Source organism: Chenopodium quinoa, unplaced genomic scaffold (genome assembly GCF_001683475.1).
Source record: "Chenopodium quinoa cultivar QQ74 unplaced genomic scaffold, ASM168347v1, whole genome shotgun sequence".
NCBI lineage: Eukaryota > Viridiplantae > Streptophyta > Magnoliopsida > Caryophyllales > Amaranthaceae > Chenopodium > Chenopodium quinoa.
In genome coordinates, this window is record NW_018743850.1 from 4,258,467 (window position 1) to 4,277,948 (window position 19,482).

Consider the following 19,482-nt stretch of genomic DNA (forward strand, 5'->3'; position numbering starts at 1 on the left):
TTCTATCATATAGAAAGCCTTTAGTGTTTCACAGAGATAAGCAGTCCCTGATTACATAAAAGACTACTTTGGATGTCTTCAAATGTTCAAGTAAAAAACGGCAAAGTGCATCAAACACAAGCCACAGATCATAAAACACACCTAATACAGCATAAATCTCTACACCACTGAATTTAAGGTACAAATGATTAGCAACATTTGTTCAGTAGAGAGGAAAGCAGCTACTTAGATCACAAAAGACCAAAACATCATCAGCTAGCCATATTATCCTAATAGTAGCAGCACATTTACAGGTCATATCCAGATGTTACTAAAGTGTATCAAAAGATAGAAGGCAAACTCATCAACATACCATTTTAGGGCTTGTCCTCCTTCAATACAATACGTCAGTGATGGTTACGATAAAGTCTATAAACGAACTTTCTCTGTGATGATAATAACCTCGACATCTGCTGAGGCTCGACGATATCTCGTGGTCTCCATGGCAAAACTAAACTTTTCAACAGCTCCTCCCATTTTCTTACTGAGTTCTATGGTCATTTCCTCCAGTGAAGGAGAAAATGCTAGTAGATACTTTATAAGCTGTAATTCACCTCTCAGCCCACAGATACCAAAAAGTTGTACATTTTTAAGGCAAGGAAGGATGCAAGAATTTTCAATCTGAATTAAAGGCTGATCAGAGACTTCCCTCTGTTTTGATGCCTAGATTTCATAGAGATGCAAGATTACATATATCATTGAAGATTGTGTTGAACTAATAAACTTACAAGATATATAGAAAGAATTAAACAATAATAACACTCCTATTAAGTATTAAACTCATCTACTCAACATGCAATACATTACATAATTTACATAAAAGTAACCAACTAAAACTATAATATAGGAAGATAAAGATAATATCATGATCACATGATGAGAATAAATGCCTAAATAATCTGTCTACTAACAGCATAATAACTTAGCATAACTACCTAAGACGCGACTAACATATTGACTCCTAACTCTTAGTTAGCAGTTAAGTACTTAGCATAAATAAATGCCTTAACAAGCTAAGTACTAACCAATACTTTAGGAACTCAATTATCTACTTTGAAGGAATAAACTGATAAGGGGAAGAAAATTTTTAGAATTTACTTGATGTGTATTAGTAGAATAAACAAAATTAGAAGATTACTTGAAGGAAATAGGGGATCTCACAAACAAGCGAGCAAAAAAACTGTGATAACTTACTTTGATGTATAGTTGCTCTAAGTGAGGGGAGCTCACCAATAAGCAAAGAGCAAGAGAGATTGCTGGCTGATAATAAAGTGGTATTTCTTCTAGTTTGAGAATTTGCAGCCGTTCCAATTCCCTTGGAAATTGCGTGGGAAATTCATACCTTTCAATACTCTGCAAATTAAACATAAGATTCTTGAACAGCCAATATAGAATTTAAACAAAATTTTATAATTTGTTGCTACGTACAACTTTTATATCATTTACCCACCTTCCAAAAGCTGTTGCTTAGAGCAAGCTTCTCAACATTAGTCAAGCAAGTGAAGATCTCATTCATTTGTCTATTCTGTTCACAAATATGAATATCCAGGGTCAGTGAGGTTAACACTTTGGCTCCTTTCAGATATAATTCAGAAACCAGGCCTTTCAGACATAGGTCCTTCATATTTAAAGCATGAATAGTCAAATTAATTCGTGGCTCGATGATAAACAAGTAGAGGCTTTGAAGTTGTGGGCATTTGGAAATAAGAGTTTCCAAAACTTTGACTGCTACACGAGTGCTTGCAAAATAAAAACTGAACCTCATCTTTAGACTAATAAGGCTTGGAAAGCCTTTAAATGTTGGAGGAAGAGAAAGCAGTTTGCATCCCCCAATTGTCAAATGTGCCAAGCCCACACAAGAGAACAAACTAGTAGGCAAGTTCTTTTCTGGACCCCGATCATCCACTAGAGTGAAATCCTGAACACCATGAGCTCGAACATACCGTATCCATTGGCACAAGTCTGTTTCTTTTGGAAACCAAGCAGGAACGTAAAGAACAAACTTCCGTATTGGGCCAACATGACTGAGTAGAATATCATTGACAGTTTTTGAGTATGCCAATGAAATGTCAGCAGTTCTGGGTTTAGGCTTCCGGATGCTAGAAAAAAATCTCTTATCAAGTATAAGCTGTGAAATCGAACACCATTTTTGCCTCCAATGACTAGATAGGATGCTCATTCTTGCTGCCTCTTCCAGAGGTAAGCATTCTAGGATCTGTTGTGTTACATTTTGAGGCAAGTTGCTGATTCTATCAGTAGTAGTTTTGACGCACTTTCTTGGTAACCAAACTGCCGACATGTTGATGAACCTAAGACATACACAGGTGTAATAAACAATGTAAAAATAAATTAGAAGAAGTGGAATTATAAAGCATAAAATTTTTAGAGTAACAGAGTAAATTACATTTAATGAAGTAACAAGCTCAGAGTAATATTGCTGGCATCTTCTTATTACGGGGCGTTCAGGTTTAGCCAATTCAGGCTCCTTGAATCCTAAAATATGACAGAAATTAGTCAAACTACTCTCCTTAAGAAAGGTAAAGTATTCTTCAATTTTCCACTTACCTATACAACACTCCTCTTTAAAAAATTCTAACATGATCTACCTAAGATTCTTTCAAATTTAGCTTATTTTTTCTGAAATTGAAAAGAAAAACAATAACCCAAAAGACGTCTCATTTAGACCTTTGCGTTACAAGTACATTTTTGTTCATCTCTTTACATCAACTACCTAGTTCACAGCATTCTCTCACCACCAATTTCTGTTTTTCCACTTCCCAAAAAACTTCAAATGTAAAATTTTAGAAGATTTGATAAGTCAATTGTTCCTTAACTTGATGAAACAAGAACACAATTAAGGTTTCCCAGTTCCCACTACATCAATGACAAACTTTCTCCTTTTTAAATCTGAAGACATAGTAGGAACTCAAGCAATCTAAAATTAATATCACCCTCCTGATTGTTGCAATACTGAAAAGATAATATACATAGGTTTTATACTTAAGACGAGAAACCCGCGAGATGACTGCTTTGTGATTGATAGGTGGTAATGAACATTTATGATGACGAGGTATTTATCAAAGGGATTTCATTAACATGGTAATGAGCATGGTTTTCCATATAAATTTACACACAGATTCATTACTTCCCTGGCAATTATGACTGCTTACCAATGACACTTTAAGATCATTTCCAGTTTTAACTGAGATATCTTTGCCAGTTTCAACTGTGATAAAGTAATACTTTGTCACTCAGGCAGTTAGGCCCAATAACAGATCCCTAATCTTCACCGACAATACCCCCCAGAAGAAAAAGAAAAAGAAAAGGAAAAAAAAAAAAAAAACCTAATTAATTAAAAAGAAATGGATCATCAAATTGGTTACTACTAGTGTTATAATCAACTAATATAGCTACATTCCTAAGACAATACATTCTCATGCTGATATGCTTTAACCCGCATACTCATACAAGGTGTAAATAAACCAATGAGGTCTTTGCCAAGACAAAGATTGTGGATTGTACATAATATATCATAGGTTGAACCGCTTGCCATTTTGTAATTTGTACCTTGTTATATACTGACATTTACAAAACCGGTGTATACCCAAATCCGATTAAGATAAATATGAGTATATGATACCATTGATACCCCGATTCGATTAACACTGACATCACAAGTTTCTGAAATAAATATCTCAACAATTTACATCATGAAAATAATCTTTAAGCAGCCAATCCATTTTTAATACACCACCATTAACCAAAGTTAGCATCAAATTGACATATTTTAAGTAAAACCCTTCCATTCCAGCAGTAGAAAAACTCAGACCCCCAATATTAGAAAATTTCAAGGAGACAAAATTCGCCAAAGTTTATTATAAATCATCACAACACATAATTTTTATCTTAATTACTTCGTATATGAAAAACATAGACTACGTCTAACACTAAAAAAAAAAAAAATTAAATTAACTAAAAACACCAAATTTCTAACATAATTAGCAAGATCAAAACTTTAACAAAAGAACCCAAGTAATGTGTATGAAAGCATTTTAATTTATTACGGCAAAATTATCAATTCAAAGTTAAAACAAAAATGGTAAATCACTCAAAATTGAAGCCCAAAAACGGAAGTTAACTCAAAATAATAGCAAAATAATCAATTCAAAGTTAAAACAAAAATGGTAATCACTCAAAATTGAAGCCCAAAAACGGAAGTTAACTCAAAATAATAGCAAAATAATCAATTCAAAGTTAAAACAAAAATGGTAATCACTCAAAATTGAAGCCCTAGAAATGGAAAATAACTCAAAATTAAAGCAAAATTGAGAAAACAAATATATTATGGAGAGACGTACTGTTGTGCAGATAGCAATTGACAATTTGGCGAAGTTGATCAAAGAAAGAGATTCGAAATCAGCTGATGAAGCAAAAGAGTAACCGTGGCAACGAAGAGAAACATCAAACTTCAAGAAGCCATTGATTTAAGAAGTGTCTAGAGTATAGAGAAATCTAAGCTTTTATAGTACCTCCACGGCTCCACATTTTTATTTTTGAAAGTCTTATGTGTGGCTGATCATGCTGGGTGCCATTATATAAATTATTTCGTTAGTATAACAGGGGTTATTTGGTCAGTGTTAAAGGGTTACTTTGTTAGTGAATATGGGTTATCTGATCAGTGCTATAGGGGTTACTCGATCCGTATTACAGGGGTTACTTGGTCAGTATTATAAGAGTTACTTTGTTTTTTTATAAGTGGTCACACAGTGTGGCCAGCCACACACAAGACGAGCTAATTTTTTTAATATTTACCTCGATTTATTAAAAATTACAACACTTAAACTAAGACAAATTTTGACAAGATAAAAGTATATGTTTTAAGTCAGAATATTGTAATTATAGTGAAAACAAAGAGTAAAGCACATTATAGCCCCTAAACCATTGTATTTGTGCACTTTTGGTCCCTTAACTACCTAGTGTGCACTTTTAATCTGATCCTTAACCACCCATTGTGGTGTTTCTAAGTTCTAACTAAATAGTTTAGGGATTAATCCATCCTAATCAGCAATAGTTTAGGGAGGAAGGCCGAAATCAGGACGGAGGAGGGTCGAAATCAGAACAGTGAAGAGGAAGGGGTTGGAATCAGGACGGAGAAGGGGACGGGTCGAATCCAAGATCACTACTAGAAATAGGCTAAATTACGACGGAATACTTACGACGGACATTTTTTTCCGTCGTTAAGGTGGATATTTACGACGAAAAACATTTCGTCGCAATTTAGCGACGAAAAATTTTAGTTACGAGGCATTTTCCCTCGTAAAGTTTACGACGGAATATTCCGTCGTAAAGTAATTTGCGACGGAATATTCCGTCGTAAGTTTATATTTACAACGGAATTTATTTCCGTCGTAAAAGTCATTGTCATTTTTGAAAATTAAAATTGTATCCTTGACCTAAAAAAAGGGGGAAAGAAATGCAGAGAGAGAAAGAGAAGCAGTGGCAGGAGAGAGAGAAAGATAAGGAGAGAGAAGAAAGAACGAGGCGACCTTGGTTTTTCCGGCGACGCCTTGGTGAACGAAAGAGAAGGAGAGAGAAAGAGAGAGGGAATTTTTGGAGTCGTTGCACAGAAGAAAGAGAAGGAGAGAGAAAGAGAGAGGGAAAGAGAAGTCGCCGCCGTCGGTGACCCAAACCTCAGCCCTCCGTCACGCAACTGTCGCCGTCGGTGACCCAAACGGAGCCGACATTGTAAGAGAGAAAGAGGACGAGTAGGAGAAAGAAAAAGTGGCCGAGAAGGAGAAAGAGGGCGGCTGAAGGGGCGGCTTGTGTCCGTCGTCGAGCCTCCGTCGCCACCTTACCAGGTCAGTGTACACCTGTTTTTTTTTTTTTTTTTTTTTCATTCAAATCTGACTCCGACCTCCGGCCTCCTCCCCTAAATTCTGTTGAAGAAAACAAACAATAAACCCCAAAATAACCCCTTTCAATCACCCCTAAATTCTGTTGAACTTCCTGAAGAACTCATCTTTTCTGAAATCCTTCCAAGATTGCCGGTAAATTCCTTAACCCGCTTCAAATCTGTTTCAAAAACATGGAATTTTATTATCTCCTCCCCAAAATTTCATCAATTCCCATCTCAAATGCACTATTTGAAACCCTTTTGTGCCCTCAAATTGTGTGTTTATTAAATCTGCTTATGATTTTTACATTCTTAATTATTCTGCATATGATAGATACCCAGATGATAATTATGATGAAAAGGGTTTGATTAAGGTTAAAAGTCTTCATTTTGATGATAATGGTGTGAATACTTTCTTAATTGGTTCATGTAATGGGTTAGTATGTTTTGGGCGTGGAACTGCTTTTAGTAAATTTGGCTATAACTTTCGTGTTTATAATCCAATAATGGGTCAGTTTCTTCATGTGTAAGATCCTTTAGGGAATTTTCAAGGGAAATTGATTTTTGGGTTTGGGTTCGTTTCTTGTAAAAATGATTATTTGATGTTGGTTGGTGGTCTTCAGAGGAAGAGTTATAAGAATTTTGTGTATAATTATTTATTAAGGTCTAATGATTGGAAGAAAATCGGAGCGTTTGATGAAGATGAGTTTTCGATATATTTGGGTGGTAGAGGAGTATTGGTTAATGAGACATTGCATTGGCTTACAACCCAAGTTCGAAGAACGAACACTAAGTTTATAAGTGGCTTTGATTTGGTTTAGTTTAGTTTACTTTTTTGTGGGGTGAAGATATCAAGTTTAGTTTAGTTTAATCTAATAAGCACATACTTTTTTGTATAAGTGAACGAACACTAAGTGCTTGGGGTGAAGATATCTATGGTGGGGTGAAGATATCAAGTTTAGTTTAGTTTACTTTTTTGTTTTGTTTAATATGATGTATGTTAGATTACTTTAGTTCATTATAATCTATGGAGGAGTGAGGGTTGAAAATTGACATATGTGCTTATTTCTCTTAATTTCTATCCTTAAGCACTTAAAAGCAATTGATATTGGAATTTTAGAAGAAAGAACGAGTCCATTTGCTTGAAAACTTAGAAAATAGGCATGGTTTTAGCCATATAGGCCAAATTTGGATGATTTTGGATGAGTGAGGGTTGAAAATTGACTTATGTGCTTAATTTTCTTAATTTCTATCCATAGGCACCTAAAAGTATGCGATATAACTCCATATTGTTGGTTGTTTTTTTAACAATATTTTTTTTATCTTCAATATTTTGTAGGACACCTACCAGAAGAAGCTCGAAGAAACAAGGAGTCAGGGGATTCAGAAGACCAGATGGAACACAGGGTGCAAACTCTCCAAACTCAAATGGAAGCCCGAATGGCAAAAATGGAGAGGAGATACAAGGAGAGTTTCGATGAGATGATGAGTCGTCTCAACAACAACGACTCATGTTCCACCATTCATCCTCAGCATCGAGACCCTAGGAACGACCCGGGTGGTGGTGGAGCAGGCCAGGGTTTCTAGGCGATTGCGTAGCTTAGCTTTAGTCTAGCATAGAATCACTCTAACCTACCTTTTGTTTGGTATAGATACCAAAATGTGGACTATCTTTTGTACTAGGACATAATTATTATATATATATGTACATAACCATAACCCTAATTTCGGAGGTCGGTAATTAATTTTTTTTAAAACAACAATTTTAGGACTCAATATAAAGTTTTAAAACATAATTATTATATTATTTGTCGATTTATCATTAAAAAAATTCAGGTTTGAAAATGCAGAAAATTACCAAAATTAGTTTCGGGCTGGAAACTAAAATTTGCGACGGAATTTTCCGTCGGAAGTTTGCGACGAATATTCATGAAAGGCCAATTCCAAGTCCGACGATTTTATTTTCGTCGTAAGGTTGGTTTACGACGGAATTTCCGTCGTAAATTGGCCATTTTCCTACAAAAGGTTTTCCGACAACCATTTACGACGGAATTCCGTCGTAAACCAACTTTACGACGGATTTTACATAGTTTACGACGAACTATTTCTGTCGTAATTTTGTTGTTTTCTTGTAGTGGATCAGGATGTGGAAATGGGTTTTCGAGGGTGGGGGATGGTTTAATTTTAGGGGGTTTCATGGGGGAGGGGCTGGGTTGGTGGTTTATGGGGAGGGGGAGGGGGCCCGATGTGGGGGGACGACTAGAGCCGGGGGCAGGTAGGGGGGTCGGGCTAGCGGGGGTGGGCGGCGGTGGGGAGGGTTGTTGGGCTAGATTTATAAAACATAATTAATTTTTTTTTATTTTTCTAAAATAAATCTTTTAATTTTTTTTTATTTTTTTGTCAATCGCATGCCGACACGTGTCAGGTACCATGTTAAGTAACTTGTTATAACAAATAAATTAGATGACTAATTGGGGCCATTTTGAAAGGGATTAACATTAAAGTTTGGATTATTAAAAAATAATTAGAAATTTGGATTATTTTAGGCGGATAAGCCACAGTTCGAATTATTTTGGGCAATTATTCTAAAAAAAGGAAGATTAATTAATCAACATTGAATACGGAAAAAAAAAATCAGTTTTTTTTTTTTTTTTTTTTTTTTTTTTTTTTTGTGTGTGCATAAGAGGGGACAAAGCCCCGAGAAAATAAAACAAACAAGAAATAAAATAAGGAAGGATAAGTCGTGGCAAAGCCTCACTAACTACATCATCATGCAAAATACGCCCTAAAGTTATAGGGGGAATTGAATCAATTCAATGGAGTTGTTCTGGGATACTCTGTGATTGGCTAACCAATCTGCACTCTGTTTGCTTCCCTGTAAACAGAGAATCACCTCTACCTGCCAATTTGTATCCTCTAGCAAACACTTGCATCTTTACAACACGTGCACACTCTCTTTACTGTATGTACTAGAACTACTCAAAGCTTGAACCAATGCTTGACTATCTAGCTGAACTTGGAGTTTTTCAGGTTGCATTCGAGCAGCCAGATGAAGACCATACTCAAGAGCCTTTGCTTCTGCCGGACTGCCATGAAATAAAATATTAGCAATGTGACTATTCGTATATAAAAAAATATTTACTACGTACTCTCCTAGAATGTCTATCCCTACAAGAAGCCGCTAAGACAAGTGTATTGTCGAAATATTGGAGATTCAAATGGGCTTCGACTCCACAACTTATACTTGATGGGCCATTTTATAATAGCATCCGAAAGGGAAGATATGAACCTGCGGACATGCCATCGACTTACTCAAATGCTGTCAACAACATACTACTTAGTCGTGTTGATCCGATTTCTAAGTTCGTGCTTTATATTCTCCATAGGTTCCCAGGAGAAATATACAAGTGGGTAAGGTATGTTTGTGCTAACGATGTCAAGGAACTCACTCTTAAGTATTCTCCCATTATGAGAAATAATTTGCCTGAATGTTTGTTCACATGTTCGGGCTTGACTCATTTGACTCTCATCCGATGCAAACTTCTCTCTCTTCCTCCATCTTTAAAGGGCTTTCCATGCCTTATTTATCTTAATTTGGAAACCTGCTTTAGTCTAGACAAAACTTGTATAGATGCAAATGTGCTGGAAACTCTTATTTCAAAATGCCCAAAACTTGAGCAATTGTTTGTGGGTGGTTTACCTTGATAGTTTACGCTTGAAAGGAACTACGGCTATTGACCTAGCTTTCGGCAGGAATGAGATCTTCAATTGCTTTGCAAACATTGAGAATCTCTTTCTAATAGGCTCTTTTGGGTTGGTAAGTAAACTGAATTTTAAGTTCCAACAGTACATATTGCAGCGCGCTATTCTTTTCTTTGCTCATTCACTTTTGTTAATTGTTGGCTTTGCAGGAGTTTATTATTGAATATATATGTACTAAAACAATTCCGAAAGAATTTAAACAGTTGCGAACTTTGTGTTTGGAAAATATACAACTAAATCCTTACAACATTTCGTTTGTTCTGAACTTGCTTACAAGCTCCTCACAGTTGGAGAGACTGCTATTCACTAAAGTGAGTTTTAGGAGTTACTTCGTATATATTTACTCGTATGATCTGGTCAATTTTAATGTGACGTTTGATTATTTAATTCTTGATGACTTTTATAAATAGGCTGAAGAAATTACAGAAGTCACTGATGATCACTCAATTCAGATTGAATGCTGTTACACCCTTCAATGCCTTAGATATGCACAATTCCTTGATATCTCAGGGACGAGTGGCGAGTTACAGCTAATAAAATATATTCTAGCCCATTCTCCTGTCCTAGAGGAAATGACTATTGAGCTCATAGGAGGAGCTGAAGAGAAGTTCAAATTTGCAACAGAGGTAACGAGGTATTGTCGAGCCTCACCAAAGGCAGAGATAATAATTAAGGCTAAGTAATGTCTTCAACAGATATTTGTTCTGTACTGTCCAATATAGACAACTCTGAAAAATTATAATTCCGATTGTAATTCCTCTGTTTCGTTTACTTGCTACATCTGGACTTTTACCGTATTCATATACTCTACCTTGACCAAGTTTGATGATTTAATAGTCAATGTGATTACTGTAATCTTGTTATATTCACTTCAATTAATTGACAATGTCATAATATCATATTGTTATAATATTGTGGTTAAAATTATATATATGATCGAAAAAATATAATGGAAAGTATATAAGAATTGTTGCAAATAAAAAGAAATTGAAAAATATTGTATTACTAACTTCATTAAATGGAACTTGAATTCCAACAAAGCAGACGAAAGTCTTAAACTGTGTATGACAAATCATAGTTTGAAATATCAAACATAAAATTAGTATTTAGTAGATCAACCTGGAGTAACATTCTTATTATATTCTTCGTAACATGAATCTTTTCATATAAATCAGTAAATCACACCTTATTGAGTTGAAGTCTCAGGGCTTTAGAATAATCTCTGCATTTGGCGAGGCTCGGTCATATCGCATCAACTCCTTTGCTACTTCTATCTCTTTTTCAGCAGTTGAAGTCTCACTGAGCACAATTGTCATTTCCTCAAGAGCCGGAGAGCATGCTAGTAGAACTTTTATCAACTCCATACCCTCCTTAAAGACAAATTCAACGTATTTAAGACAGGAAAGTATGAAGTTTCCCTTGTTCTGTACACTCTTCCCTGAACATTTCTCAAATGATGAAGCCTAATTTTACATGAGAGTGAATGTTAGATTACTCATAATTCAAGTAAGATTTGAGATAAGTATTCAAGCAAGCTGAAAGATAATAGGTGAACATGATATATGAGCTATGGAAAACACTTACATTGATGCATAGTCGTTGTCAGTGAGGAGAGCTTCGAAATAAGCAGAGGATAAAAGGGACTGCATAATTACAATTGAATAGTACTTCCAAAAGTTTAAGAGTTTGTAAAGATTCCAAATCTTTTCCAAGCTTTTCAGGAGGTTCAAGATCACAATAGAGTTTGCAATTCCGCTGCAAGACAATAAGATCAACAATTTAGCACAAAGGAAACAAAAGCAAATTAAGACACTGGTTATTTTACAAAATGAACTACTAATTCGGGCTTTAATCGTAGTTAATTACCATGGTATACCAGAAAGATTTATGAAGAACAAGCATTTGACAGCTGAGCAAGGAGCCGAAGAATTCTCTCATGCTTCTCGTCAATCCAGCGTCCTGCAAAAGTACCGCATCCACTCCTAAATTTTTTATATTTCTAGTTGCTTTGAGGGATAGACTAGACATTATGCCTTTCACAACCAAATCTTGAAGTTCCGGAGCACAAATTGTAAAATTAATCATCTTTCCGAGCATACATAATGTGAGTTTCTGTAATCGCGAGCAAAGGGAAATAAGCTTTTCCAACATCCATGCCTCTAATGCTCCGACTGGTACACTCGACATATGCATGTCCATGCTAGTAAGGCAAGGAAGTCCTTTGAATGTTGGGGGCAGATTCAGATCATGGCAATTGAATAGTGTCAACTGCGTCAACCCCACAAAAGAGCATAAACAAGCAGGCAGCTTTTGTGACAGAGACTTATTATAGTTTTTGAGAACAAATTTTTTGATGCTACTACGAGAATCCAATAGTAATAGCCACTGATTTATGTCGGCTTCTAAAAACATCCAAGAGAGATAGTAAGAGCAAGTTTATCAATAGGGACAATGTGACGAAGTAGCATATTTTCAATGATATCTGAATATGTTAGTAAGGCCTCGATACTTCCCTTTGCAAACTTCTTCAGGGCATGATTAAAGAATTTTTGGTCAAGTATTACTTGAGCAAGCATAAGCCATTTATACCTCCAATATCTGGATAAGATGCTCATCCTCACAACATAATAATAAGGTAAGCGTACTAGTATACACTCTATTAAATGTAATGGCAAGTTGCTGATAAGATCATTGCTCTCTCTGCAAAGCTGCTTATTGATTCCTGCAACAAATATTACAGATATGCTATCAGCAAATCGATTAACGAAAATTGCTACTGAACCAAGCTTAAACTGCTTCTCCTTCATTAGAAATCATCTAGCAAAACACGAATATTGTAATCTAGAGCCTTATAGTACTAATACATGCTTTAAACTTCACATAAATCAGGCCAATTATGGAGGAGGCACTAAGCTAACAGATGCTCATAGATTTTACGCCCAAGTCGAGATTATTGAGTACTTTACACTTATAGATCTAAGTACTTCCCACTAGACAGTATCGTCTTCTGTTTAAATGGAAGAACACCATCCTCAAAAATCAGAGTACATGTGTCATGGTCCAAGAGTTCTGACACCGGATCACGTCGTGCGGCGCGCTCTTGTCTTTTGGCGACAAGGACGCAAGCCTAGAGCGGCTAGGGTTTGTGAGCACATAGCAACACGGACCAAAGGTATCTCAAGGAAGCACTCGTCAACAACGAGTGCGGAGTCGGGACTTGTGACGGCCGATATTTTGAAGCGGGCACAAGCGGGACCGACGACAATGAAGGCGTCTTTTGAGGTTCTCTTGGTTTGGAGGGGATGCTTTAAAACAAGGCAAGCATAATATCTTTAAAGGCTTAAACCAACACACAAGTCAAAGCAATATGCAACGGGGTTGGGAGCTTTGATTCATTCAACCATTCGCTCCCTAAAGAGCTTTATATTGATTACATAGAGAATTACTAGTGAACACTGAAACTACAATAACACAATAATTCTCCCTAAAGCCTAGAAAGCATAAAGAAAGACTTAGAAGACAATATATAAGGAAAATACAAGAAAAAAGGAAAGGGGATACATTGAGAAAGAGGCGGATTCTAACAACATGATACCAAGAATAATAGCTATTTACTAAATATTAAAGACCATTATCTTATTTTAAATCTTAAACAACCCTAGTTAAACCAGTTTAGATCATTTCAATGTACCAATTATCATTTCAATTTTCTTGTACAAGAAATTGGCCCTATATAATACTTAGTATAAACTTTCGGACTTTCGCTTAGAGTGATCCAAAAGACGAATAATTTAAAATAGGCTCTACAAAATCCTAAATATATAGGCAATTTCCCAACAATCGTTGAATAATAGACCATTCAATTGTTAATCCAAATAAACAAGATTACAAGAACCAGGTTCAATTTTAAAGTTCTGAATTCAGTGATTTATCAAATTTCATATCGATACAGAAGAGTTACTCAAATTACATACCATTGAAATCCAATTCTAGTCTAATTTATCAGAAATCAAAGAGAATTAATATTTTATATGATAAAACCACCCTAAAACCTCAAAATATGTACATTTTATTAAATCAGAAAGTAAAAACTAATCCCAATTCTAATCTTAAAATATAAATCGGGTACAATCAAAGTTATAGTTTAACTATCAAATTCAATACTCAAAGATGAAAGATTATGGTATATAAAGAAAGCCTCAAAATTTGAGTTTTCAAAAAAAAAAAAAAAAAAAAAAAATTTAAAAAGAAAGCCTCAAAATTTGAATGCGTGAAGAAAGTTGAGAGCTTGATGAATTGAAAAATATGTAACCTGATTGACAAGTGGACTCCAATGCCATTAATCACAAATTAACAAATTCTGTCAATTTTTGTATGTGACGTCTGAAGCAATTTGATGAGAATTACGCAATTACCTCAAGGGCTCAAGGTGCAAACAAAAGTTATTATTGTATTTCCTCTGGTTTACCGTAATTCCGTCAACGTACTTGTATTATAGATGGTAATCTTATAGAGAAGCTTAATAAAAGATAAACTTTAAGAGACACTTAGAATAATAGGTTATCGAAAGCTGACACGAAACAATAAGCTGAACTCAATGCACATATGTGTGTATAAAATTGGTTCACTTTGTATTTCATGTATCTTATTTCATTTCACGTGTGTATAATAATATGCAGCGGTGCGGTTTGAAAAATCTCAAACCGAATTAATATCATTTCACGTGTGTATCAATGCATGGTTTCAACCATACAAATGTTATTTATTATGAAGTAATAAATAAATTTATAAAATTAAATTTGATATTATGATAGTGTAAATTGAAACTAATCTAACAATATTGTACATAATGATTTAAACGTTTTACTTAAATATTATACTTAGTGTAATGAAAAGGAAAAGTTGTTAGAAACTACCCACTGAATAGGTCATTTTATTAACAACTACTCATATAAAATGTTAGGAAAAATTGCTAGGAACTTTGTGATAGTTAATAACAACATTATATAAATATGTTATAGTCTAGGATAATATCTTCATTCATATTTTCTTGTGTTTCTAGCTGTAATGTCAGGGTTTTAAATGTCATTAGATAACCTAGCTATCAAGAAATATAATTATACAAATTAAATTAAAATATAAAGTGAAGTGTGTAGTTTAGTACCTAATTATCAGTTATCAATAGGTAACCAAATGAGTAGAATGGTAGCATAATAAAAATAATAATTATCAATAAGTAATCAATTTTGTTAATTACATAAACTACGGAGCCACCTAGCTCGAAAAGGGAAAAAAAAAATTAAAAATTAAAAAATTGGCCATATTGGTGCTAAGGAGATTCGAATCTCAGATCTAGGAAATTGAAGCTTTAACTCAAAAAAATATTGCGGATTACCACTGAAGTAACAACTAGATAACATAAATCAGTTGACATATATAATATATATATATATATACAGAATTCTGTAGAGGCTAAGTTTATAAATCAACGATTGCGGAGCCGGGCCTCCACCAGCCCCTTGTCAAAAGCACAAATGCTATAAAAAAGAATTTATCATGGAAGCTTCCTAAAGAAAGTCGTCCTCGTCTTCATATACTCATTCATTGCATGATGTTTGAGTCATGCTCAGAAAGTCAACAGAATAATTAACTACTCTTTAAAAAAAATTGAATTTGTGGTATGTATTAGCTAGGATTTTGATATTAGGGGAGATTTACAAATAAACAATACTATGTAGAATAAGTACTCCGATCCATAGTCCGTACCTCATATGTGCATGTGTCCACTCTTATCATATACACAAAGTGACAAAGGTAATTGTACATTATGATATTTTCTAAATAAAAACATTTTTTTTATACAGTAAGGTCAACTAGACCCAACCTAAAGTCCTATCAAACAACATACCATTAAAATTTTAAATGATATGCATGTAATCTATGTAATGTAATTCCACAATTTTACTTATAAAATCATGTCTGGTCAAATTAAGCTACTTGACTAAGTATTTGCTTAGCACTCATCATTCATCAATCATCATATAGGTCCTGTTTGGTAATTAGCTTTTAGCTGATTGATATAGTTGGTTATATTAACTGGTTTGACTATTTGGTTATATTAGCTTATTTGACTAACTAGTTGTAAATAGCTGATTATTTAAAAGTGTTTGGTACATAGCCGATTATTCTTAACTGTTTCAATGTATTAAATACCTAAAAAGCTAGATTTTCAATAAGCTATTTGCAAAAAGTTCTTAAAATGAGCTTTTTCAAAAAGAGCTTTTTGGACCCAAAAAAGCTTTTTAATAACCTATTTATCAAACACCTAAATTAGCTTTTTAAAATGGTCAAACCTCTAATAGTGATTAATAAGTTAAAAACTTTCCAAGAAGCTCTTTACAAAACAAGGCCATAGTCAAATTATTACTTAATTGTACTTATTTATATTATTAATTTTTTGATCAATAATTATCAAATTAATCAGTCAAGTCTTGAATCTATCTTAATGTAATATTGTTATACGAATAATGCACACTACTTTGTCTAGCTACTTAAGTTTCATGGGTGATTTCTCTATTACAAAAAAATCCTTTAATTTATTCAAACCTTTGAACCGTACCCTTCTTCAAATTTACTTATTTCTTCAGATTACCACAGTACATGAAAATGAAGAGGTTATTCATTTTGCTCTTTCCTCTGTATTCTTTGATTTGCATACAATGTAGTGTTACGACTGCTACCGGTTCTTCTGAGGCCTTTCATACAATTAAACGAGCTGGAAAGTTGTCAACTACGCGCTTTGAAGCCATTTACCAGTTCGGAGACTCCCTCTCCGATACTGGTAACTTAATTCGGATTCCTGGGTCACATGACCCCTCCGCAAATCTCCCTTATGGACAGACCTTCGGTCGTCCCACTGGCCGTAGCTCCGATGGTCTTCTCATGGTCGATTACTTTGGTATGGTTCACCTAACACCTTTTATGCATATACTTTAAAGTATCAACTTTTATTATACTCGTATTAAATAAAATATTTAGTATACAATGATTATCATACTCGTATTACATAAAATACTTAGTATACAATGATTATTATACTCGTATTAAACAAAATATTTAGTATGCAATGACTGTATCGGGTCAATACAACCGTCTCTCAACCCCCATAAGATAAGAACGAGGGTTGATCTGATGATTGAATTATTACCTCCGTTATTTTTTAGTTGCAACAAAGAAATTTTTTATATATAGCAAAAAACCCTTTGTTACATCTAAAAAGTAACGGAGGTAGTACATGAAGAGATTGACAATAACTAACATTATTAATTTGGAATCATAGCTAAGTACTTTCACCTACCACTCGTAAACCCATTCCTGGCCAACGGAAGCAACTTCAACCATGGAGCCAATTTCGCCGTTGCAGGTGGGACTGCTCTAGACGCGGCCACTTTGGCTACAAGAAATATTACATTGCGGCTAGCCAATGTCTCGCTGGTTTCTCAACTTAGTTGGTTTAAGTCTCACCTCCATAATATTTGCTGCAGTCCAGCAGGTACATGTACTAGATACTCGTAGTAATCTTTTACTTCAGATTAGTTGCAACATCTATTTCAAAATGTTATCAACCCTGTATTATTTTTTTCAAATTTAGTTGAAGTTATGCATTAACAAATACTAATGTAAAAGTCAAAATGTTTAACTTTTTCGAAATGATAAAGGAATTTTATTTTTATACTCCGTACTAAGTACTAAATTGCTTGCAGAGTGCAAAGAAAAACTTCGAAAATCTCTAGTACTAGTAGGGGAAATTGGAGCCAATGACTATAACTATGCTCTTCTTCAACGCAGAACAATGAAAGAAGCATATAAGCTAGTTCCCGAGGTTGTAAATACCATCATACATGTCGTTAGAGTGAGTTACTTTGCATCTACATAACTAACTAATTAAAATAATGTTGTCAAAAAAATTTAAGTGATCGCGATTGATGCTATGTTTCTTGCATAATTATTTTGCAGGAAGTGATTAAGCTTGGGGCGGTTAATGTTGTGGTACCGGGAAATGTTGCCATTGGTTGCGTTACTTCTCTTCTATATAGATATGGTTCAAATGATTCCTCAAAGTATGATGATCTTCATTGCTTGAAAGAGCATAATACTCTTTCAAGGTTCCACAATCACCATCTAATACAAGCTATCAAGATTTTGAAACGTGAAAACCCGAGTGTTGCAATTGCTTATGGAGACTACTACTCTGCCACAACTTGGGTCCTTCGCCACGCTTCTTCGTTAGGTTAGTTATTGGCTTAGCTTCTTTCTCTGTCCATTCGAATTTAATTGTCACTGTGCATTATCATCCGATGATCTTACTATAGTAGGGGTATGTTTGAAAATTAATTTACAGGATTCGAGAAAGATGGCCTGTATAAAGCATGTTGTGGAATAGGTAAGAATTCATACAATTTTGATCCAAGCAGACCTTGTGGGAGTCGAGGTGTTACAGTTTGTACAAATCCTAATAGGCGCGTGAGTTGGGATGGGACCCATTTGACTCAACAATCATACAAATACATGGCAAATTGGTTGTTAGGACAGTTCCTACCTAAACTTTAATTAAGATCGATGTGTATCGATGTCTAGTGTATGGATCGAAGTAATATATCTTTACTTTAATCTATTTACATAGCATAATATGAGCCATTTAATATCTAATAGTATGGATATTTATGTTTGCAATACTTCTAGTTTGTTTTCTACTCTTTTTTTGATGCATTAAGAATTCCTCATAATGAAAGTTTTCTAATATTTATTTATCTTACGTTAAAAAAAATATATATTAAACAGCATTTATCTCCGTACTTTGCATAGCTTTTGTATTGCAAATAAGGAATTTTAGCTTATTTAATTATGCTCTTGTTGATGATGTCGACAAATATTTCCGCACGAGGGGCGAGTGTCAATTGGTAGAGACATGAACTCCTTCGTATACAACAAATTGTCTTTTATAGATCGGCCTATCTTTATCTACAAGCTAAAATTAGAAACAGTTAAAAAAAATAACTTTTTAAAAACAATTTTTTGTATGCGGCTTACCGTACCGAGCAACAGTGGTTACTCGAGTTACTCGGCCAGGGGTTACTTAAGTTACTCCTGACTAAGTAACCCCTGACCGAGTAACGTATCCTTCAAGTAACCCCTGATTGAATCCTCAAGTAACCTCTGACCGAGTAACCCCTGACCAAAATCCTTATGTAACCCCTGATCGAATTACTCGAGTAACCCCTAACCGAGTAACTCGAGTAACCCTTGACCGAGTAACCCCTCAAGTAACCCTTGATCGAGTGAACGCCTCGATTGAGTAACCTTTGTACGAACCTCTCAAGTCACCCCTGATCGAGTAACTCGAGTAACCCCTGACTGAATAACTCGGGTAACCCCTGCCACACGGTGTGGCCTGCTGGTAGAGGGATAAATCGGTCGTTGGATAATCATCCTAAGCCAAACAATATATCTACCTAATCAAACCTAGGACAAGTCTAGGGTAAGTAGAGGATCGTATTCATAGGGAATGGACAAAGAACACCAAGAGTATGAAACGATTGTAAGCTAATTCGGTCACAAATTAGGGTTTGATTAGTTAATTTCTATAGAGATGAGTGCTAGGGGAAACAAGATTCAACGCCAACCAAACCAAACAATTAATAACAAGGATAAATCATGAACATACCCTGGTGATAAAATAGGAACTTAACATTATCTTCTTTCAAAGTACGTCACAACATAAGTATTCC

At 34.8% G+C, this 19,482-nt stretch overlaps 3 protein-coding genes and 2 pseudogenes across 3 annotated transcripts; 3 read left to right on the forward strand and 2 right to left on the reverse strand.

Annotated features, from left to right (window-relative positions):
* Nucleotides 1-350: 350 nt before the first annotated feature.
* On the reverse strand, nucleotides 351-2,338 carry LOC110685630 (F-box/FBD/LRR-repeat protein At1g13570-like). The gene is made up of 3 exons (XM_021862170.1): nucleotides 1,490-2,338; nucleotides 1,234-1,392; nucleotides 351-702 (listed from the first exon to the last, which is right to left on the reverse strand). Exons 1-3 carry the CDS (start codon nucleotides 2,336-2,338, stop codon nucleotides 409-411), a joined length of 1,302 nt encoding a protein of 433 aa, XP_021717862.1. The 3' UTR covers nucleotides 351-408.
* Nucleotides 2,339-5,972: 3,634 nt separating this feature from the next.
* LOC110685679 lies at nucleotides 5,973-7,025 on the forward strand (annotated as a pseudogene).
* A 356-nt stretch (nucleotides 7,026-7,381) lies between these two features.
* LOC110685680 lies at nucleotides 7,382-10,377 on the forward strand (annotated as a pseudogene).
* A 519-nt stretch (nucleotides 10,378-10,896) lies between these two features.
* On the reverse strand, nucleotides 10,897-12,501 carry LOC110685681. The gene is made up of 4 exons (XM_021862210.1): nucleotides 12,204-12,501; nucleotides 11,561-12,096; nucleotides 11,363-11,449; nucleotides 10,897-11,157 (listed from the first exon to the last, which is right to left on the reverse strand). The coding sequence occupies exons 1-4, from the start codon at nucleotides 12,499-12,501 to the stop codon at nucleotides 10,897-10,899; spliced, it is 1,182 nt and encodes a 393-aa protein (XP_021717902.1).
* A 3,719-nt stretch (nucleotides 12,502-16,220) lies between these two features.
* LOC110685631 (acetylajmalan esterase-like) lies at nucleotides 16,221-18,534 on the forward strand. The gene is made up of 5 exons (XM_021862171.1): nucleotides 16,221-16,652; nucleotides 17,034-17,246; nucleotides 17,458-17,606; nucleotides 17,711-17,984; nucleotides 18,096-18,534. The coding sequence occupies exons 1-5, from the start codon at nucleotides 16,355-16,357 to the stop codon at nucleotides 18,302-18,304; spliced, it is 1,143 nt and encodes a 380-aa protein (XP_021717863.1). The 5' UTR covers nucleotides 16,221-16,354; the 3' UTR covers nucleotides 18,305-18,534.
* Nucleotides 18,535-19,482: the final 948 nt, after the last annotated feature.

What these genes read in the sequence shown, in the direction of transcription:
- LOC110685681 (XM_021862210.1), bottom strand. Translation starts at nt 12,501, where the DNA reads ATGAAGGAGAAGCAGTTTAAGCTTGGTTCAGTAGCAATTTTCGTTAAT. An exon ending in AATCTTTCTGGTATACCATG is followed by an intron (nt 11,450 to 11,560) that starts GTAATTAACTAC and finishes ATTGTCTTGCAG; the next exon opens with CGGAATTGCAAACTCTATTG. An exon ending in AAACTCTTAAACTTTTGGAA is followed by an intron (nt 11,158 to 11,362) that starts GTACTATTCAAT and finishes ATGTAAAATTAG; the next exon opens with GCTTCATCATTTGAGAAATG.
- LOC110685630 (XM_021862170.1), bottom strand. Translation starts at nt 2,338, where the DNA reads ATGTCGGCAGTTTGGTTACCAAGAAAGTGCGTCAAAACTACTACTGAT. An exon ending in TAAGCAACAGCTTTTGGAAG is followed by an intron (nt 1,393 to 1,489) that starts GTGGGTAAATGA and finishes TTTAATTTGCAG; the next exon opens with AGTATTGAAAGGTATGAATT. An exon ending in TAGAGCAACTATACATCAAA is followed by an intron (nt 703 to 1,233) that starts GTAAGTTATCAC and finishes TATGAAATCTAG; the next exon opens with GCATCAAAACAGAGGGAAGT.
- LOC110685631 (XM_021862171.1), top strand. Translation starts at nt 16,355, where the DNA reads ATGAAAATGAAGAGGTTATTCATTTTGCTCTTTCCTCTGTATTCTTTG. An exon ending in TCTCATGGTCGATTACTTTG is followed by an intron (nt 16,653 to 17,033) that starts GTATGGTTCACC and finishes TTGGAATCATAG; the next exon opens with CTAAGTACTTTCACCTACCA. An exon ending in TCGCCACGCTTCTTCGTTAG is followed by an intron (nt 17,985 to 18,095) that starts GTTAGTTATTGG and finishes ATTAATTTACAG; the next exon opens with GATTCGAGAAAGATGGCCTG.